This window comes from Bombina bombina, chromosome 6, assembly GCF_027579735.1.
Source record: "Bombina bombina isolate aBomBom1 chromosome 6, aBomBom1.pri, whole genome shotgun sequence".
Classification (NCBI taxonomy): Eukaryota; Metazoa; Chordata; class Amphibia; order Anura; family Bombinatoridae; genus Bombina; species Bombina bombina.
Genome location: NC_069504.1, coordinates 987,076,992 through 987,100,809, shown reverse-complemented (window position 1 = coordinate 987,100,809; position 23,818 = coordinate 987,076,992). Strand labels below are relative to the sequence as shown.

At 39.4% G+C, this 23,818-nt stretch overlaps 1 protein-coding gene across 3 annotated transcripts in view; it reads right to left on the bottom strand.

Moving 5' to 3' along the window:
• The window catches only part of TCOF1 (treacle ribosome biogenesis factor 1), a 312,533-nt gene that overhangs the window by 104,033 nt on the left and 184,682 nt on the right, over positions 1–23,818 (bottom strand). For all 3 annotated transcript variants that reach the window (XM_053718654.1, XM_053718656.1, XM_053718655.1), the window contains exon 19: positions 7,434–7,655. In XM_053718654.1, coding sequence (XP_053574629.1) covers positions 7,434–7,655 — 222 coding nt within the window. The remainder of the gene's footprint in view (positions 1–7,433; positions 7,656–23,818) is intronic.

Below are 23,818 nucleotides of genomic sequence, written 5' to 3'. Positions count from 1 at the left end.
TTCTAATGCGAATGCGGCTAACACTGAATTCCTTCTGTCTCAGAGAAGTGCGTTCACGGTAGCCGCATGCGCATTAAACAAGAGAAACCTGTTTACGTCACAAAAGCTACACAGAGTTTGCTACAGTTATTGTTAGTCAGCTACGAGCTTCACATAATGTCACAGTCCGTTGAACAGTGAAGCCCACATAAACCAGGAAGATGGAGAGGGGGCGGAGGAAGGCAATGCATTATGTGATCGGTAAAAACATAATTTATGCTTACCTGATAAATTTATTTCTCTTGTAGTGTATCCAGTCCACGGATCATCCATTACTTGTGGGATTTTCTCCTTCCCAACAGGAAGTTGCAAGAGGATCACCCACAGCAGAGCTGCTACACAGCTCCTCCCCTCACTGCCATATCCAGTCATTCGACCAAAACAAGCCGAGAAAGGAGAAACCATAGGGTGCAGTGGTGACTGTAATTTAATTAAAATTTAGACCTGCCTGAAAAGGACAGGGCGGGCCGTGGACTGGATACACTACAAGAGAAATAAATTTATCAGGTAAGCATAAATTATGTTTTCTCTTGTTAAGTGTATCCAGTCCACGGATCATCCATTACTTGTGGGATACCAATACCAAAGTTAAAGTACACGGATGATGGGAGGGACAAGGCAGGAACTTAAACGGAAGGAACCACTGCCTGTAGAACCTTTCTCCCAAAAACAGCCTCCGAAGAAGCAAAATTATCAAATTTGGAAAATTTGGAAAAAGTATGAAGCGAAGACTAAGTTGCAGCCTTGCAAATCTGTTCAACAGAGACCTCATTTTTAAAGGCCCAGGTGGAAGCCACAGCTCTAGTAGAATGAGCTGTAATCCTTTCAGGAGGCTGCTGTCCAGCAGTCTCATAGGCTAAACGGATTATACTCTGAAGCCAAAAAGAAAGAGAGGTTGCCGAGGCCTTTTGACCTCTCCTCTGTCCAGAGTAAAAAACAAACAGGTTAGATGTTTGGCGAAAATCTTTAGTAGCCTGTAAGTAAAGCTTCAAGGCACGGACTACGTCTAGATTATGCAAAAGACGTTCCTTCTTTGAAGAAGGATTAGGACATAATGATGGAACAACAATCTCTTGATTGATATTCTTGTTAGAAACCACCTTAGGTAAAAACCCAGGTTTTGAACGCAGAACAACTTTATCTGAATGAAAGATCAGATAAGGAGAATCACAATGTAAGGCAGATAACTCAGACTCTTCTAGCCGAGGAAATAGCCATCAGAAAAAGAACTTTCCATGAAAGAGTTTGATATCAATAGAATGAAGGGGTTCAAACGGAACCCTTTGAAGAACTTTAAGAACCAAGTTTAAGCTCCATGGAGGAGCAACAGGTTTAAACACAGGCTTAATTCTAACTAAAGCCTGACAAAATGCCTGAACGTCTGGAACTTCTGCCAGACACTTGTGTAAAAGAATAGACAGAGCAGAAATCTGTCCCTTTAAAGAACTAGCTGATAATCCTTTGTCCAAACCCTCTTGGATGAAGGACAATATCCTAGGAATCCTAACCCTACTCCATGAGTAATTCTTGGATTCACACCAATGAAGATATTTACGCCATATCTTGTGGTAAATTTTCCTGGTGACAGGCTTTCGTGCCTGTATTAAGGTATCAATTACTGACTCGGAGAAGCCACGCTTTGATAGGATCAAGCGTTCAATCTCCATGCAGTCAGTCTCAGAGAAAGTAGATTCGGATGATTGAAAGGACCTTGTATTAGAAGGTCTTGTCTCAGAGGCAGAGTCCATGGTGGAAAGGATGACATGTCCACTAGGTCTGCATACCAGGTCCTGCGTGGCCACGCAGGCGCTATCAAAATCACCGATGCTCTCTCCTGTTTGATTTTGGCAATCAGACAAGGGAGCAGAGGAAACGGTGGAAACACATAAGCCAGGTTGAAGAACCAAGGCGCTGCTAGAGCATCTATCAGTGCCGCTTCTGGGTCCCTGGACCTGGATCCGTAACAAGGAAGCTTGGCGTTCTGGCGAGACGCCATGAGATCCAATTCTGGTTTGCCCCAACGGAGAACCAATTAAGCAAACACCTCCGGATGGAGTTCCCATTCCCCCGGATGAAAAGTCTGACGACTTAGAAAATCCGCCTCCCAGTTCTCTACACCTGGGATATGGATCGCTGACAGGTGGCAAGAGTGAGTCTCTGCCCAGCGAATTATCTTGGAGACTTCTGACATCGCTAGGGAACTCCTGGTTCCCCCTTGATGGTTGATGTAAGCCACAGTCGTGATGTTGTCCGACTGAAATCTGATGAACCTCAGTGTTGCTAGCTGAGGCCAAGCCAGAAGAGCATTGAATATTGCTCTTAACTCCAGAATATTTATTGGGAGGAGTTTCTCCTCCTGAGTCCATGAACCCTGAGCCTTCAGGGAGTTCCAGACTGCACCCCAACCTAGAAGGCTGGCATCTGTTGTTACAATTGTCCAATCTGGTCTGCGAAAGGTCATACCCTTGGACAGATGGACCCGAGATAACCACCAGAGAAGAGAATATCTGGTTTCCTGATCCAGATTTAGTAGAGGGGACAAATCTGTGTAATCCCCATTCCACTGACTGAGCATGCATAATTGCAGCGGTCTGAGATGCAGGCGCGCAAATGGCACTATGTCCATCGCCGCTACCGTTAAGCCGATTACTTCCATGCACTGAGCCACCGTGGAGTGTGGAATGGAGTGAAGAACACGGCAAGCATTTAGAAGTTTTGATAACCTGGACTCCGTCAGGTAAATTTTCATTTCTACAGAATCTATTAGATTCCCTAGGAAGGAAACCCTTGTGAGAGGAGACAGAGAACTCTTTTCTTCGTTCACTTTCCACCCATGCGACCTCAGAAATGCCAGAACTATCTCTGTATGAGATTTGGCAATTTGAAAGCTTGACGCCTGTATCAGGATGTCGTCCAGGTAAGGAGCCACCGCTATGCCTCGCGGTCTTAGGACCGCCAGAAGTGAGCCCAGAACCTTTGTAAAAATTCTTGGGGCTGTAGCCAACCCGAATGGAAGAGCTACAAATTGGTAATGCCTGTCTAGAAAGGCAAACCTCAGGAACTGATGATGATTCTTGTGAATCGGAATGTGAAGGTAGGCATCCTTTAAGTCCACTGTGGTCATGTACTGACCCTCTTGGATCATGGGTAAAATGGTTCGAATAGTTTCCATCTTGAATGACGGAACTCTGAGGAATTTGTTTAGGATCTTTAAATCCAAAATTGGTCTGAAGGTTCCCTCTTTTTTGGGAACCACAAACAGATTTGAATAAAACCCCTGTCCTTGTTCCATCCGCGGAATTTAATGGATCACTCCCATTACAAGGAGATCTTGTACGCAGCTTAGGAATGCCTCTTTCTTTATCTGGTTTGCAGATAATCTTGAAAGGTGAAATCTCCCTTGTGGAGGAGAAGCTTTGAAGTCCAGAAGATATACCTGAGATATGATCTCCAACGCCCAGGGATCCTGAACATCTCTTGCCCACGCCTGGGCGAAGAGAGAGAGTCTGCCCCCTACTAGATCCGTTGTCGGATAGGGGGCCGCTCCTTCATGCTGTCTTAGAGGCAGCAGCAGGCTTTCTGGCCTGCTTGCCCTTGTTCCAGGACTGGTTAGGTTTCCAGGCCTGCTTGGATTGAGCAAAAGTTCCCTCTTGTTTTGAAGCAGAGGAAGTTGATGCTGCACCTGCCTTGAAATTTCAAAAGGCACGAAAATTAGACTGTTTGGCCTTTGATTTGGCCCTGTCTTGAGGAAGTGTATGACCCTTACCTCCAGTAATGTCAGCAATAATTTCTTTCAAACCAGGCCCGAATAAGGTCTGCCCCTTGAAAGGAATGTTGAGTAATTTAGACTTTGAAGTCACATCAGCTGACCAGGATTTGAGCCATAGCGCCCTACGCGCCTGGATGGCGAATCCGGAATTCTTAGCCGTTAGTTTAGTCAAATGAACAATGGCATCGGAAACAAATGAGTTAGCTAGCTTGAGTGTTCTAAGCTTGTCAACAATTTCAGTCAATGGAGCTGTATGGATGGCCTCTTCCAGGGCCTCAAACCAGAATGCAGCCGCAGCAGTGACAGGCGCAATGCATGCAAGGGGCTGTAAAATAAAACCTTGTTGAATAAACATTTTCTTAAGGTAACCCTCTAAATTTTTATCCATTGGATCTGAAAAAGCACAACTGTCCTCAACCGGGATAGTGGTACGCTTTGCTAAAGTAGAAACTGCTCCTTCCACCTTAGGGACTGTCTGCCATAAGTCCCGTGTAGTGGCATCTATTGGAAACATTTTTCTAAATATAGGAGGTGGGGAAAAGGGCACACCGGGCCTATCCCACTCCTTACTAATAATTTCTGTAAGCCTTTTAGGTATTGGAAAAACATCAGTACTCACCGGCACTGCATAGTATTTATCCAGCCTACACAATTTCTCTGGCACTGCAATTGTGTCACAGTCATTCAGAGCAGCTAATACCTCCCCAAGCAATACACGGAGGTTCTCAAGCTTAAATTTAAAATTAGAAATATCTGAATCAGGTCTCCCCGATTCAGAGACGTCACCCACAGACTGAAGCTCTCCGTCCTCAGGTTCTGCATATTGTGACGCAGTATCAGACATGGCTCTTACAGCATCTACGCGCTCTGTATCTCGTCTAACCCCAGAGCTATCGCGCTTGCCTCTCAATTCAGGCAATCTGGATAATACCTCTGACAGGGTATTATTCATGATTGCAGCCATGTCCTGCAAAGTAATCACTATGGGCGTCCCTGATGTACTTGGCGCCATATTAGCGTGCGTCCCTTGAGCGGGAGGCGAAGGGTCCGACACGTGGGGAGAGTTAGTCGGCATAACTTCCCCCTCAACAGACCCCTCTGGTGACAATTCTGTTATAGATAAAGACTGATCTTTACTGTTTAAAGTGAAATCAATACATTTAGTACACATTCTCCTATGGGGCTCCACCATGGCTTTTAAACATAATGAACAAGTATCCTCTGTTTTAGACATGTTTGTACAGACTAGCAATGAGACTAGCAAGCTTGGAAAACACTTTAAAGCAAGTTAACAAGCAATATAAAAAACGTTACTGTGCCTTTAAGAGAAACAAATTGACAACAAGTCAGCAGAGCATTGCACCCACTTGCAAATGGATGATTAACCCCTTAATACCAAAAACGGAATAATAAATGACAAAAACGTTTTTAAAACACAGTCACAACAACTGCCACAGTCTACTGTGGTTGTTACCCTCCTCAAACACAACTTTTGAAGCCTTTTGAGCCCTTCAGAGATGTCCTATATCATGCAGAAGGAAGCTGAGTGTCTCAGTCTGTAATTCTAGCTGTGCAGAAAAGCGCTAAAATAGGCCCCTCCCACTCATATTACAACAGTGGAAAGCCTCAGGAAACTGTTTCTAGGCAAAAATCAAGCCAGCCATGTGGAAAAAAAAATAGGCCCCAATAAGTTTTGTCACCAAACATATATAAAAACGATTAACATGCCAGCAAACGTTTTATATTACACTTTTATAAGAGTATGTATCTCTGTTAATAAGCCTGATACCAGTCGTTATCACTGCATTTAAGGCTTAACTTACATTAATCCGGTATCAGCAGCATTTTTCTAGCAAATTCCATCCCTAGAAATATATTAACTGCACATACCTTATTGCAGGAAAACCTGCACGCCATTCCCCCTTTGAAGTTACCTCAGTCCTCAGAATATGTGAGAACGGCAGTGGATCTTAGTTACTTCTGCTAAGATCATAGAAATCACAGGCAGATTCTTCTTCTAATGCTGCCTGAGATGAAACAGTACACTCCGGTACCATTTAAAATAACAAACTTTTGATTGAAGTTAAAAATCTAACTATAATACACCACTCTCCTCTTACTACGTCCATCTTTGTTGAGAGTTGCAAGAGAATGACTGGGTATGGCAGTGGGGGGAGGAGCTGTGTAGCAGCTCTGCTGTGGGTGATCCTCTTGCAACTTCCTGTTGGGAAGGAGAATATCCCACAAGTAATGGATGATCCGTGGACTGGATACACTTAACAAGAGAAAATAAGATTATTTATTCAGACTTTGATTTTTTTTTTTAAATAAAGTTAGCGACTTGCTTAATTTAAATGAGTTTTAACTGTAGATCGATTCATTATCAGCAAAATTTACTTTCACTTTAATGACTTAGCCACGGATAAAGCACCTGGCCCCGATCAATTAACATCTGAATTTTATAAATGTCAATTGCAACCCACTCTTACAAATTTGTTTAATGCATATTTTGTACATTATACAAAACCATACAAATTGTTTACTGCCCATGCTCAAGAAGGACAAGGATCCAAGTCTAATGGATTCATATAGACTTATCTCCCTACTGAATTATGAACACAATGGAATAATTGTGGTGTTAACGTCTGCTCTAGAAGCAATTTACCTGCCGCTGATTTACTACATGTTTTTTAGACTTGTCCAAAAATTCAAAAGTTATGGGGACAGAGTATTGGAGGTTAAACAGAGTTTTGCCATCTAGAATCATTCTAGAGCCTCTATATATTTTGTTCTTATTTACACAAAATAATGTGCAGAACAATGCATTGATTAACACTGCAATCTTATTAGCTAGGCAAATGATACGTAAATCCTGGAAGGATAGGGAGGCTCCCAGTATAGCTGCATTTGTACATAATATGAGATATCAAATGGTCTTGGACCAGCATGATCCTTTAATTTTTCAAAACAATAAATTAAAAATTCTTATGGCCAAATGGGACAGAGTAATCTTAGATCAACCCAGGGAATCCAAATTGCAGCGACTACTTCCGTGCCTCACCCTTTTTTCTTCAACTGACTTTAATCGACGACAGCATCTATTCTGATTATTATTACTTAAAAATGTTTAATTTTTTTTTTTTTATTCAAGCTGTCTTTTATTTTTTTTATTACAGATGTATTAAAGTGAAATAACTTTTTTCATGTTTTCTTTTATATTCAACATGATCAAGTAATGGATATCTATGTGTAAATTGGTAAAGCAAGGGTACAACTTTTATTTTTGCTTTTTCTTATACTCTATCTTGTTTGATATAAAGTTCATAAAAAATTTGAGAATGTTAAACAAGAACTTGATGGGATTTATAAAGTAGGCCATGATGGTTTTCATATTCCGTCTATATATAGATTTTCTTATATATTATGCCATCTTTTATTTGGCGATTGTTTATTTTCGTAATATTTTTGTACATTTGTGAATACCACTAAAATTTATAAAAAAAAAAAAAAAGTCAAAACAGGAAATAAACTATAAATTGCTTTTAAAAATATGAAAATGCTCTGCTATTCCTAAACTGCCCACAAAACAAGGAAAATGAAAGCCTGTTTAATAATAATGCAGTACCAGTGTTGGTGATGTCTCTTCATCATCATCAGAAGAGTCTGTAGAACCAGAACTGCCATCATCAGTTTCTGCTGTCTCCCTGGCACCGGCCGCTTTAGCTGGAGTGACAGTTTTTCCTTTTGCAGCTTTGACTTGAGATGCAGTTGGTTTTGCTTCAGATTTTGGAGCTGGTACCCGTTTGGGTGGTTCCTGTTTTGTTTGACTAGTTTTGGTTTCCACCGCCTAAAAAACAAATACAGACACACAATGGTATGAATATTCAGAAAAACAAATGCAATTCACAGATAGTTTTACAAACAAGTTACAGGAACCATAACAGAAAAAAATAAACAAACAAAACATTTTTAAGTCAGACTTGTTTATTGTGACAAACATTGTGATCTGTAACGCTAGCTGATCACCTTTGCTGTCAGATGAATGATATCAGTATCACTAGACGCTTCCAAAGACTAAGTATTGTGAGCTGGTTTTGTTGTAGCTACTTTTCCAACCAGCAATTTTATGAGTTGCATTTTTTGCAGGAAGGGTTTGATTAGTCATGATGGTAAAGAAAGTACAAAGATGACCAACATTTTTTTGCAGTAAATATAATACAGGACAAAACAAGAGGTACTGAACCTGAAATGAACATAACTTTATAGTGAATAACTAGTTTTTTTGTCCCACTTATGCTTCAGGAATGATCTCTTCTGTGAAAGGCAAAGCAAGTCCCATCAAATAAGAAAAGCCAAGAAATACCAGGCAATATTACTAAATTATTTGTAATGCCAGATAACAGCAAATCTTATACTTATGTGATTTCATATTAACATTCTGAAAATTCATAATCTATACTATAATTGCGTTTGTAACGCGTTCGTATGTGTCGCCAGTTGCGCACGCATCCTCAAAGGAATGTTGGCAGCGCAAGACAGCCAAAAGAATGTTGGCTGCACACGCAGCCAAAAGAAGGTGGATTCTTTCACCAACCTGCCATTTTCGGAAACCACCTGGATGCAGCGTAGGCAAACACGAAGCCTTAAAAAAAAAAAACAAAAAAAAACAAAAAAAAAAAAACAAAAAAAAAAAAAAACATGCAACCGTCCGCACGAAATAACTAACAAACACGTAACCGTCCGCACGAAATAACTAACAAACACGTAACCGACCGCAAGAAATAAAAACACGTAACCACCCACACCAAGTATAACAAAAAAAAAAAAATAACCTCCCGCACAAAGTCAAACACCTAAACCGCAACCCCCCACATCGCAAAACAAAGTAATAAACCCCTAATCCGCATAGAACAATTAAAATACTAACCCCTTAACCATCAACCACCCACATCGCAATAAACCTAATTAACCTATTAACCCCTAAACCACAAAAAACCCACATCGCAATAAACCTATTTAACCTATTAAAGGGACATTATACACTCATTTTTTCTTTGCATAAATGTTTTGTAGATTATCTATCTATATAGCCCATTAAGTATTTTTTTTTTTTTTAAATGTATAGTTTTGCTTATTTTTAAATAACATTGCTCTGATTTTCAGACTCCTAACCAAGCCCTAAAGTTTTAGGAGAATACCGTCAGATACCTACTCTAGCTTACTTCTGTTTGTGTAAAGGGCCTTTTCATATGCAAAAGAAGGGGGAGGGGGAGTGTCTTATTTGCTACTTGCAGTGGGTTTTCCAGCTACCTTTTTAACAGAGCTAAACTGTGAGCTTCTAAGCAAGTTTTTAAACTGTTTTATACTGGATTTTTATATCAGTATCTGTGCGTCTTATTCTTTATAGTAGTGTCTATTACATGCAGTTATATGAAAATTAGTGTATACTGTCCCATTAACTCTTAAACCGCCAAACCCCCCCACATCGCAATAAACAAACTAACCTATTAACCTCTAAACCACCAAACTCCCACATCGCAAATAATTTAATTACTAAGCCTCCTAACCAAACACCCTCTAAATTAACCCAATTACTACTAATCAAAAAAAATTAACATTAAATTACCAAAAATTTAAAAGTCTAACAATACAGAACAAAATAAACAAAATTATCAAAAATAAAAACATTAAACCTAATCCCTATGAAAATAAAAACTCCCCCAATCTAAACTTCCAATAGCCCTTAAAAGGGCCTTTTGTAGAGCATTGCCCTAAGTTAAACAGCTCTTTGACCTCTAAAAAATACTAAGTCCCCCCCTAAAAGTAAAACCCACCACCCAACCAACCCCCAAAATAAAACAAACACTAAAAAAACCTAAGCTACCCATTGCCCCTAAATGGGCATTTGTATGGACATTGCTCTTAAAAGGGCATTCAGCTCTTTTACTGCCTGCCCTTAAAGGGATAGGAAAGTCAAAACTAAATTTGCATGATTCACATAGAGCATGTAATTTTAAGACACTTTTAAATTCACTTCTATTTTCAAATGTGCTTCGTTCTCTTAGTATCCCTTGTTAAAAAAATGAATGCGCACATATCATACACTAGTGGGAGCTACTGCTAATTAGTGCCTGCACACATTTGTCTCTTGTGATTGGATAACTAGATGTGTTCAGCCAGCTGCCAGTAGTGCAAAGCTGTCCCTTCAGCAATGGATAATAAGAGAATGAAGCAAATTTGATAATAGAAGTAATTTGCAAATGTGTTTAAAATTGATTGCGGTATCTTGTATTCAATCTTTAGTGTACGACGGATATCGGATGAAGAGGAGTCTCGCCGCCGAGGACCGCCGTCGTTTAGGACCGCCGCTGAGGATCCACGCGTCGGGGAAGACAGCTCTGCACCGCGCAGCCGATGAGGACCGCCGATGAGGGTCCACAGCTCCGCACCTTCGCTTTGCGCCGCCTTTGCTCCGGATGAAAATAGAAGATGATGGAGCCGCCTGGAAGAAGACCTTCTCTGCCGGACTTCAGGAACGGTGAGTACCTATTTGGGGCTTAGTGTTAGGATTTTTTTTTGGGGGGGGGGGTATTTTTAAGATTAGGGATTTAATGGGCTGGAAAAGAGCCGATTGCCCTTTTTAGGGCAGTAAAAGAGCTGAATGCCCTTTACAAATGCCCCTTTAGGGGCAATGGGTAGATTAGGTTTTTTTATTTTGGGGGGTTTGGTGGGTGGGAGGTTTTTACTGTAAGGGGGTAATTGGCCATTTAAAAGGCTATTGGTAGTTTAGTATTACATTTGGGGTAGATTTTTTATTTTTATAGAGGTATTAGTTTAAGTTTAATTTTTTTATTTTGGATAGCTTTGTTTATTTTTTTCTATAATTTTACATTTTTAATTTTTTGTAATTTTAGCGTTGGGGTTGTAGTTTTTTTTTTTTTTTAAATAGACTGCCCTCTGGGCAGGCTTATCGCCTAGTATTATATAAAGCAGGTTTGTCAGAAGGTCATGGCAGCCCTACTGAACTGGTTCTAGTAAGGATTCCCGTATGTATCTCTGTACCGTCTTAACTTCATTTTAGAAGCTTATAGGCAATAATTCTCACTCAGGAAATAGTACTTTCTACACTACTTGAGTATGCCAGGATTGCCTCAAAAAGTGTCCCAAAGGCAGAGATTCTGTGCTCTGTCATTACTCTCTGACAAGGCACACTGTGAATTATAGTTGTGAGGAACACATGTAGGGATGCCACCTCGGCCATGTTTTCCTGGACACTTATGAGTTACACATGCTGCAGGGTAAGCAGAGGGGAACATGCATTGCACATGAATAGCGACTCTGGACAGCACTATTCATGTTCCTCCCTGCACACCCTGCAGCATGTGTAACTCATAAGTGTCCAGGAAAACATGGCCGAGGTGGCAACCCTAAACACATGGGAACTAAAGTTTACAGCATAGCAGGTTTCTAATCAGAGTTAACTGGTGAGCAAGAGCCAAGTGCTATGTATCCACATTAATAAATATGTTTTGTAAGGTGGGTGTGGATTGTTGCATTTATTTAAAGGAAGCTAAAATGAGAAATGATATAAATAAGATACCCTCCAGGCACTGCATGCAAACACACATCCTTATCAAGGACAAAAACAAATGCAGGATTATAAAAAGTATCATGAAGAGAAAATGTTAAACTTCTTTTGAAATCTTATGAATAAAACAATTTGCTAACTACTCTTTCTAAACTATAAACCCATACAATAATTATTAATTACCAAAATAAATACCAACGCACATCACATATCACATCATTCCATACCACTAAAAGAAGTTAGCTATTTTTTTTAATGCCAATTCATCTGTAAATAAGTCTTGGAATTTACTGGTTTTTATTCCCAAGTAACAAACAATTTCTCAAATTATTATATTCATAATAGAAGATAATACAGAAAATCTTTATAAACAAAAACGGCACATCTGGATTATAAAACAAGCCTTTAAAAGTATAAGGTATCCATTTTTTTTCCTTTCATGATTCACATAGAGCATGCATTTTTAAACAACTTTCTAATTTTCTTCTATTATCAATTTTTCTTTGTTATCTTGGTATTTTTTTGTTGAAAAGCAGCACCGTAAGCTTAGGAGACGGTCCCTTTTTAGAGTACTATATGGCATCTGTTTTGCAAGAATGTTATCCATTTGCAAAAGAACTAGTTGGCAGTACCTAGGTATCTCCTCAACACAATCATGGGAATGAAGCAAACTTTTTTTATAAATTGTATGCTCTGCCTGAATCACAAAATAACATTTTTGGGTTTCATGTCCCTTTAAATCTGATCTATCTACACAACACTTTGTACATGCATTAAACTGTCACAAAATACAACAAAACGCTGACAATATATTTATTTGAAACACGTTTGTGTGTACAGATGCAAATGGTCCTATACTTTGGTTAATATATTTTTAAAAACAACTTCAATGGCCTTTGTTTAATTCTTTTAAAAAAAAGGTTCATCTAAATCACCACCAAAATGTAATAATTTCTTGGGATGTTGCTTTAGATAACATTTTTCCATGGACCAACCTAAGAGAATAATTAACTTTGATGATGATTGCAAATTGCTACTAAAAAACAAACAAACAAACAGTCTAATTCAATTAACCAAATTATTAAGAGTTACTAAACATCAACTAACAATAACAATATATGTTTTCACTCAAACATTTCAAAGATAGCAATTTAGATCAGTCAATCCTAAGAGATTTTTAAGACAACATGATGAGCATCTTTGACATCAAATATAGGCATGATGTCACCAGTCTATTGTTAAAAGATACTAGTCAGGAGGACCCTCAGATTTTGGGTATCAAAGTCAAATCAAGTACACACAAATTGGCATTATATGCTGACGACGTCCTCCTCACACTCTCTGACATAGAGACTTCTCTCCCCAGAGTCTTAAACACCTTTAGCGAATACGGCCAATTCTCTAACTTCCACCTCAATGTAGCTAAATCTGAGATATTGAACATTACTTACGACACGGAAGTTTTGACCACAGCACTGGGCATATGCCCCTTGAGATTACAACAAGATAAGCTTAAATATCTAGGGATATACATCTCCCCAGATGCCCAGATAGTTTTCCAAGAAAACTACAAAAGCCTGGAAACCGCATTGACAGCGGATCTATCCAGATGGAAAAACAAATCTATTTCCTGGCTAGGGCGGATAAATGTTGTCAAGATGAACGTGCTACCCAGACTACTCTACATTCTCCAAACGACACCGATTCCCCTCCCAAGGAACTACCTACAAAAAATCCAAAACTTAATTGAACAATACATCTGGGGAGGGGTTAGACCAAGGGTAGCCAGGAAAACTTTATATTTGCCCAGAGACAGGGGGGGCCTAGGGGTCCCAAACATACTAACATACAAACAGGCAATCACGCTGAGCAGACTACTGGACTGGTGCTCTAACGACTCTAACAAAGAATGGGTGCGACTGGACTGTGACATCTTAAACACCAATAACGCAGGCTTAGTTGCCTGGATACTAGAAAAGGATAGGCCCACAGCCACAACAATGTACCCCTTGCTGATAGACTTCTTCTCTACATGGGACAAGATAATAAATACTACATCTCACTTAACAACTAGATACTCCCCATTAACCCCTATCTATCAGAATGCTGCCCTGCCCTGGAATTTACCTGATGACAGCACCACTATGGACACACCCTTGAAAGATTACGTTTTCAGGTCCCTGACCGACGGACATAGGCTCAAGACCTTAGCAGACATCTCTAAGGAACAACCTCACCTGACCCTGACCTGGTACTCACACATGCGGATGAACCACTACCTTGCGACACATAAACACAGACCCTGCTTAACTAGAAAACCTACCACTTTTGAGACATTATGCCTAAAAGATACACCGACAGCCCACGCAGTCTCCCTGCTTTACAAACTGCTACTATTAGATGACACCCAGACACTTCCTTCCTACACAAAGATGTGGGAAAGAGAATGGCAAACAGAGATAGGCTATGAGGATTGGCAAACTGCTTTCTTAATGACCAAATCAGCCTCAATTTCTATGAGAGTGCAGGAATCCAGCTTCAAATGCTTAGCAAGGTGGTACCTCACGCCCAGCAGGCTGCAGAAAATCTACAAACAGGCCTCAGGCAAATGTTGGAGGGACTGCGGGGCAGTTTGCACTCCAACACACATATGGTGGGACTGCCCTAAGCTTGATGAGTATTGGGTCAGAGTCCTCAATCATATAGAACTTGTCCTGGGGAAACCCCTGCATAACAGCCCAAACACTTTGCTATACCTTTCATTGCCCGAACTACACTGCAAAGCAAACAGGGCCCTATTACTGGTCATGCTCAATGGAGCCAAACTACTGATCCCAAAGCACTGGAAATCCAGCACCACACCGACCTTTCAGGAATGGCGAGCACAAGTAGACACACTGCTACACCTAGAGAGATACCATCACCTCCGACAGGGGACTGTAGACACTCACGAGATGATGCTGGAGAGCTGGGCAGCACATAAGACTGCACCCTAGCCCCCTAACTCCCTCTCTTCCCCCTCCCCCCCCCCCACCTCGCCCCTCTACACTGCCTCCTTCCCACCTCCCCTCTTCACCTCTGCCTGCCCTCCACAGGACACACGCAAGTGAGCCTTAAACAACACCAAATAGTGGAAACACAACACAAAGCTGACCTGGTCTGCACAAACCTCTCTAACCGGCCCAATGAAGACAGCTCCCCCCCCCCTCACCTCTTCTTACCTCTTGCCCTCTGGTGACCCTAGCACATGCTTGCATAACTTGGTGGAAATGGATATTGAGCACTAGGGACAAAGCACTAATGGACTTTTGGACTTTCATCACTTAAGTGCTCTTTGAACTGTGTTCTAACCCCTTGGAAATCACACACCACCTGCCATTGGACTGATTAATAATCTTGCAAGCCTGGGGGCACCAGCGCTAATATTATATAATTCTTATTTTTTAGCATCTTTCTGTTACATTTCGCAAAGCTACATTTGAACAACTTTGTATCTACATTTACTTTGGAACAATTGGAAAGCTTGTAAACATTTGAATTTTTGTTAATAAAGCTCTTTTGAAGAAAAAAAAAAAAAAAAAAAGATACTAGTCAGGATGGATAAGCTTAAAGGGACAGTCTAGTATAAATTAAACTTTCATTATTCAGATAGGACTTTTAATTTTAATCAACTTTCCAATTTACGTTTATCATCAAATTTGCTTTTTTCTCTTGGCATTCTTAGTTTAAACTAAACATAGGTAGGATCATATGCTAATTTCTAAGCCTTTGAGGGCTGCCTCTTATCACAAGCTTTTTAAATCTCTTTTCAACACAAAGAGACAGAAAGTACACGTGGGCCATATAGATAACACTGTGTTCAGGCACAGGGGGTTATTTAAGATTTAGCACAAAACAATGCTAAATTTAAGACAATAGATTGTAAACAGTCAAAGTCATGTGATCAGGGGCTGTGATCAGGGGGCTGGAAGTCATGTAATCACAGAGGTAAAAAGTATATTAATATAACTGTGTTGGTTATGCAAAACTGTGGAATGGGTAATAAAGGGATTATCTATCTTTTAAAACAATAACAATTCTATGGTAGACTGTCCCTTTAAAAGTTAAACAACCAGTGTTAAATACAAAACTCTACCTGAGCTTTGCTTGTTTGCTTTACCAGTCAGACACATATCTATATATGCCAAACAAATAACATAAGAAAGTTGATAAGGAAAACATAATTTATGTAAGAACTTACCTGATAAATTCATTGATTTCATATTGGCAAGAGTCCATGAGCTAGTGACGTATGGGATATACATTCCTACCAGGAGGGGCAAAGTTTCCCAAACCTCAAAATGCCTATAAATACACCCCTCACCACACCCACAATCCAGTTTAACAAATAGCTAAGTAGTGGGGTGATAAAGAAAGGAGTAAAAAGCATCAACAAGGAATCTGGAAATAATTGTGCTTTATACAAAAAAATCATAACCACCATAAGAAAAGGGTGGGCCTCATGGACTCTTGCCAATATGAAAGAAATGAATTTATCAGGTAAGTTCTTACATAAATTATGTTTTCTTTCATGTAATTGGCAAGAGTCCATGAGCTAGCGATGTATGGGATATCAAATACCCAAGAAGTGGAACTCCATGCAAGAGTCACTAGAGAAGGAGGGATAAAAATAAACAGCCATATGCTGAAAAATTAATCCACAACCCAAAATATAAGTTATTCTCATGAAGAAAAGAAAAACTTAAAACATCAGCAGAAGAATCAAACTGAAACAGCTGCCTGAAGAACCTTTCTACCAAAAACTGCTTCTGAAGAAGCAAATACATAAAAACGGTAGAATTTTGTAAATGTATGCAAAGAGGACCAAGTCGCCGCTTTGCACATCTGATCAACAGAAGCTTCAGTCTTAAAAGCGGAGAGTGGAGACTGATCTAGTAGAATGAGCTGTAATTCTCTGAGGCGGGGCCTGACTCGACTCTAAATAAGCTTGATGAATCAAAAGCTTTAACCAAGAAGCCAAGGAAATAGCAGAAGCCTTCTGATCTTTCCTAGAACCAGAAAATATAACAAATAGACAAAGTCTTTCTGAAATCTTTAGTAGCTTCAACATAATATTTCAAAGCTCTCACCACATCCAAAGAATGTAAGGATTTTTCCAAACAATTCTTAGGATTAGGACACAAGGAAGGGACAACAATTTCTCTACTAATGTTGTTAGAATTCACAACTTTAGGTAAGAACTTAAATGAAGTCCGCAAAACCGCCTTATCCTGATGAAAAATCAGAAAAGGAGATTCACAGGAAAGAGCAGAAAGCTCAGAAACTCTTCTAGCAGAAGAGATGGCCAAAAGGAACAACACTTTCCAAGAAAGTAGTTTAATGTCCAAAGAGTGCATAGGCTCAAATGGTAATGCTTGTCTAGAAAAGAATCTCAGGAACTAAGAAAAGGGTGGGCCTCATGGACTCTTGCCAATATGAAAGAAATGAATTTATCAGGTAAGTTCTTACATAAATTATGTTTTCTTTCATGTAATTGGCAAGAGTCCATGAGCTAGTGACATATGGGATATCAATACCCAAGTTGTAGAGTCTTCCACTCAAGAGTCACTAGAGAGGGAGGGAATAAAAATAAAAACAGCCATATTCCGCTGAAAATATTAGTCCACAACCCAAAAAAATAAGTTTATTTCATATTTGAAAGAAAAAAACAAATCAAAAGTAGAAGAATCAAACTGAAACAGCTGCCTGAAGAACTTTTCTACCAAAAACTGCTTCCGAAGAAGCAAATACATAAAAATGGTAGAATTTAGTAAATGTATGCAAAGAGGACCAAGTTGCTGCTCTGCAAATGTGATCAACTGAAGCTTCATTCTTAAAAGCCCACGAAGTGGAGACTGATCTAGTAGAATGAGCTGTAATTCTCTGAGGCGGGGTTTGACCTGACTCCAAATAAGCTTGATGAATCAAAAGTTTCAACCAAGAAGCCAAGGAAATAGCAAAAGCTTTCTGACCTTTCCTAGGACCAGAAAATAAAACAAATAGACTGGAAGTCTTCCTGAAATTTTTAGTAGCTTCCACATAATATTACAAAGCTCTTACCACATCCAAAGAATGTAAGGATCTCTCCAAAGGATTCTTAGGACATAAAGAAGGGACAACAATTTCTCTACTAATGTTGTTAGAATTCACAACCTTAGGTAAAAATTGAAAAGAAGTCCGCAAAACTGCCTTATCCTGATGAAAAATCAGAAAAGGAGACTCACAAAAAAGAGCAGATATCTCAGAAACTCTTCTAGCAGAAGAGATAGCCAAAAGGAACAACTCTTTCCAGGAAAGTAGTTTAATGTCCAAAGAATGCATAGGCTCAAATGGAGGAGCCTGTAACGCCTTCAGAACCAAATTAAGACTCCAAGGAGAAGAAATAGATTTAATGACAGGCTTAATACGAACTAAAGCCTGTACAAAACAGTGAATATCAGGAAGTATAGCAATCTTTCTGTGAAATAAGACAGAAAGAGCGGAGATTTGTCCTTTCAAGGAACTTGCAGACAAACGCTTATCCAAACCATCCTGAAGGAACTGTAAAATTCTAGGAATTCTAAAAGAATGCCAGGAGAATTTATGAGAAGAACACCATGAAATGTAAGTCTTCCAAACTCTATAATAAATCTTTCTAGAGACAGATTTACGAGCTTGTAACATAGTATTAATCACTGAGTCAGAGAAACCTCTATGACTTAGAACTAAACGTTCAATTTCCATACCTTCAAATTTAATGATTTGAGATCCTGATGGAAAAAAGGACCTTGAGATAGTAGGTTCGGCCGTAACTGAAGTGGCCAAGGCGGGCAACTGGACATTCGCACCAGATCTGCATACCAAAACCTGTGTGGCCATGCTGAAGCCACCAGCAACACAGAAGACTGTTCCATGATGATTTTGGAGATCACTCTTGGAAGGAGAACTAGAGGCGGGAAGATGTAAGCAGGATGATAACACCAAGGAAGTGTCAGTGCATCCACTGCTTCCGCCTGAACATCCCTGGACCTGGACAGGTATCTGGGAAGTTTCTTGTTTAGATGAGAGGCCATGATATCTATCTCTGGAAGACCCCACATCTGAACAATCAGAAAACACATCTGGATGGAGAGACCACTCCCCTGGATGTAAAGTCTGGCGGCTGAGATAATCTGCCTCCCAATTATCTACACCTGGGATATGCACCGCAGAGATTAGACAGGAGCTGGATTCCGCCCAAGCAAGTATCCGAGATACTTCTTTCATGGCTTGTGGACTGTGAGTCCCACCCTGATGATTGACATTAGCCACGGTTGTGATATTGTCTGAAAACAAATGAACGGTTCTCTCTTTAGCAGAGGCCAAGACTGAAAAGCCCTGAGAATTGCAGAGAGTTCTAAAATATTTATTGGTAATCTCGCCTCTTGAGATTTCCAAACCCCTTGTGCTGTCAGAGCTCCCCAACCTGAAAGACTCGCATCTGTTGAGATCATAGTCCAGGTTGGCCGAACAAAAGAGGCCCCTTGAACTAAACGATGGTGATCTATCCACCATGTCAGAGAGTGCCGTACATTGGGATTCAAGGATACTAATTGTGATATCTTTGAATAATCCCTGCACCATTGATTCAGCATGCAAAGCTGTAGAGGTCTCATGTGAAAACGAGCAAAGGGAATCGCGTCCGATGCTGCAGTCATGAGACCTAAAACTTCCATGCACATGGCCACTGAAGGGAATGACTGAGACTGGAGGTGCCGGCATGCTGCGGCCAATTTTAAACGTCTCTTGTCTGTTAGAGACAGAGTCATGGACACTGAATCTATCTGGAAACCTAAAAAGGTGACCCTTGTTTGAGGAATCAAGAAACTTTTTGGTAAATTGATCCTCCAACCATGTTTCCGAAGAAACAACACTAGTTGATTCGTGTGAGATTCTTCAGTATGTAAAGACTGAGCTAGTACCAAGACATAGTCCAAATAAGCAAACACCGCAATACCCTGTTCTCTGATTACAGAGAGTAGGACACCCAGAACCTTTGAAAAGATTCTTGGAGCGGTTGTTAGGCCAAATGGAAGAGCAACAAATTGGTAATGCTTGTCTAGAAAAGAGAATCTCAGAAACTGATAATGTTCTGGATGAATCGGAATATGAAGGTATGCATCCTGCAAGTCTATTGTGGACATATAATGTCCTCGCTGAACAAAAGGCAGAATAGTCCTTATAGTCACCATCTTGAAAGTTGGTACTCTTACATAACGATTCAAAATTTTCAGATCCAGAACTGGTCTGAATAAATTTTCCTTCTTTGGGACAAAGAATAGATTTGAATAAAACCCCAAACCTTGTTCCAGAAGAGGAACTGGTATGATTACCCCTGAAGACTCCAGGTCTGAAACACACTTCAGGAAAACCTGAGCTTTTACTGGATTTACTGGGATACGTGAGAGAAAAAATCTTCTCACAGGAGGTCTTACTCTGAATCCTATTCGATACCCTTGAGAGACAATGCTCTGAATCCATTGATTTTGAACAGATTTTATCCAAATATCCTTGAAAAACCTTAATCTGCCCCCTACCAGCTGAGCTGGAATGAGGGCCGCACCTTCATGCAGACCTAGGGGCTGACTTTGGTTTCCTAAAAGGCTTGGATTTATTCCAAATTGAGGAAGGCTTCCAATTGGAGGCAGATTCCTTGGGGGGAGGATAGAGTTTTTGTTCCTTATTCTGACAAAAGGAACGAAAACGGTTAGAAGCCTTAGATTTACCCTTAGGTTTTTTATCCTGAAGCAGAAAAAAACTCCCTTTCCCCCAGTAACAGTTGAAATAATAGAATCCAACTGAGAACCAAATAAATTATTACCTTGGAAAGAAAGAGATAGTAATCTAGATTTAGATGTCATATCAGCATTCCAAGATTTAAGCCACAAAGCTCTTCTAGCTAATATAGCTAAAGACATGGATCTAACATCACAAATAAAATGATTAGCATGTTGCAGTAAGCGAATAATGCTAGATATGTCAGAATCCAATTCTTGTTGCGCTAAATTCACCAACCAGAAAGTTGATGCAGCCGCAACATCAGCCAAAGAAATTGCAGGTCTGAGAAGATGACCTGAATATAAATAGGCCTTCCTTAGATAAGATTCAAGCTTCCTATCTAAAGGATCCTTAAAGGAAGTACTATCTTCCATAGGAATAGTGGTACGTTTAGCAAGAGTAGAAATAGCCCCATCAACTTTGGGGATCTTTTCCCAAAACTCTATAGATTTTGCTGGCAAAGGATACAATTTTTTAAAACTTGAAGAAGGAATAAAAGAAGTACCTGGCTTAATCCATTCCTTAGAAATCATATCAGAAATAGCCTCAGGAATAGGAAAAAAAAACCCTAGAGAAACCACAGGAGGTTTAAAAACAGCATTTAAACGTTTAATAGACTGAACGTCAAGAGGACTGGTTACCTCAATATCCAAAGTAATTAACACTTCTTTTAATAAAGAACGCATATACTCAATTTTAAATAAATAAGTAGATTTGTCAGTGTCAATGTCTGAGGAGGATCTTCTGAATCAGATAGATCCTCATCAGAAGAGGATAAATTATCATATTGTTGGTCATTTGAAATTTCATCAACTAAATGAGAAGTTTTAAAAGACCTATTACATTTATTTGAAGGTGGAAATGCAGACAAAGCATTCAGAACAGAATCAGAAACAAATTCTTTAAAATTTACAGGTATATTATGCACATTAGAAGTTGAAGGAACTGCAACTGGCAATGTACTATTACTGATGGACACATTATCTGCATGTAAAAGTTTATTAAAACAACTCGGTGATATAATTTCTACAATTTTACCACAAATGCACTTAGCTTTGGTAGAACCGATGTCAAGCAGCAATGTTCCAGCAGAAGCTTCTGAGGCAGGATCAAAGTAAGACATCTTGCAAAATGTAAGAGAAAAAACAACATATAAAGCAAAATTATCTATTTCCTTATATGACAGTTTCAGGAATGGGAAAAAATGCAAATAGCATAGCCCTCTGATAGAAAAAAAATCAAGAGGCAAACATCAATGGGGTATTGAAATAATGAAAAAGTTTGTGAGTGTGAGTATGACGCACAACGTAACTAAACTTTTTTGGCGCCAAAAAAAATAACCGGAAATGATACACTCGCGTCACTAATGACGCAACCATGTGAAAGGTCTCGGCGTCAAGTATGACACCGGAAATGACGAACTTGCGTCACAGACGTACTTTTTCGTGCCAAAAAAATTTTTGCGCCAAAAATGATGCAATAAAGTTTAGCATTTGTCGCACCCGCGGGCCTAATACCGCCTGCAATTTGTAAGAAGTAGTCAATTGAAAAAAAGATTAAACACCAGGTAAGAAATAAATTTCATTTTTAAAAGATGTTTATATTCCCCAAATATGAAACTGACAGTCTGCAGAAGGAAATACATGAACCTGACTCATGGCATATAAGTACAATACATATATTTAGAACTTTATATAAATGCATAAAGTGCCAAACCATAGCCGAGGTGTCTTAAGTAATAAAAAACATACTTACCAAAAAGACACCCACCCACATATAGCAGATAGCCAAATCAGTACTAAAACAGTTATTAGTAGAGGTAATGGTAAATTGAGAGTATATCGTCGATCTGAAAAGGGAGGTAGGAGATGAATCTCTACGACCGATAACAGAGAAATTATGAAAAAGACCCCCGTTAGGGAAATCATCTTATTCAAAAAGTGATACTCCCTACACGTCCCTCTGACATTCGCTGTACTCTGAGAGGAATCGGGCTTCAACAATGCTGAGAAGCGCATATCAACGTAGAAATCTTAGCACAAACTTAATTCACCACCTCCATAGGAGGCAAAGTTTGTAAAACTGAATTGTGGGTGTGGTGAGGGGTGTATTTATAGGCATTTTGAGGTTTGGGAAACTTTGCCCCTCCTGGTAGGATTGTATATCCCATATGTCACTAGCTCATGGACTCTTGCCAATTACATGAAAGAAAACCTTAATCTGCCCCCTACCAGCTGAGCTGGAATGAGGGCCGCACCTTCATGCGGACTTAGGGGCTGACTTTGGTTTCTTAAAAGGCTTGGATTTATTCCAATTTGAGGAAGGCTTCCAATTGGAAACAGTTTCCTTGGGGGAAGGATTAGGTTTTTGTTCCTTATTTTGACGAAAGGAACGAAAACGATTAGAAGCCTTAGATTTACCCTTAGGTTTTTTTTTATCCTGAGGCAAAAAAACTCCCTTCCCCCCAGTAACAGTTGAAATAATAGAATCCAAATAAATTATTACCTTGGAAAGAAAGAGATAGTAATCTAGATTTAAATGTCATATCAGCATTCCAAGATTTAAGCCACAAAGCTCTTCTAGCTAAAATAGCTAAAGACATGGATCTAACATCAATTTTGATAATATCAAAAATTGCATCACAAATAAAATGATTAGCATGCTGTAGTAAACGAACAATGCTATATAAGTCACAATCCAATTATTGTTGCGCTAAATTCTCCAACCAAAAAGTTGAAGCAGCTGCAACATCAGCCAAAGAAATTGCAGGCCTAAGAAGATGACCTGAATATAAATAGGCTTCAAGGCTTCCTATCTAAAGGATCCTTAATGGAAGTACTATCTTCCATAGGAATAGTGGTTCGTTTAGTAAGAGTAGAAATAGCCCCATCAACTTTGGGGATCTTTTCCCAAAACTCTATTGAAATTGCTGGTAAAGGATACTTATTTTTTAAACCTTGCAGAAGGATTAAAAGGAGTACCCGGCTTATTCCATTCCTTAGAAATCATATCAGAAATAGCACCAGGAATAGGAAAAACCTCTGGAGTAACCATAGGAGGTTTAAAAAAAAGAATTTAAACGTTTACTGGTTTTAATATCAAGAGGACTAGCTTCCTCAATATCTAAAGTAATTAACACTTCTTTTAACAAAGAACGCATATACTCCATTTTAAATAAATAAGTAGATTTGTCAGTGTCAATAGCTGAGGAAGGATCTTCTGAATCAGATAGATCCTCATCAGAGGTGGATAATTCATTATGTTGTCGGTCATTTGAAATTTCATCAACTTTATGAGTAGTTTTAAAAGACCTCTTACGCTTATTAGAAGGCGGAAATGCAGACAAAGCCTTTTGAATAGAATCAGTAACAAATTCTTTAAAATTCATAGGTATATCATGTACATTAGAAGTTGAAGGAACTGCAACCGGCAATGTACTATTACTGATGGACACACTATCTGCATGTAAAAGTTTATCATGGCAATTAATACAAATGACATTAGGAGATATAATCTCCACAAATTTACAACAAATGCACTTAGCTTTGGTAGAACCGATGTCAGGCAGCAAAGTTCCAACAGATAAT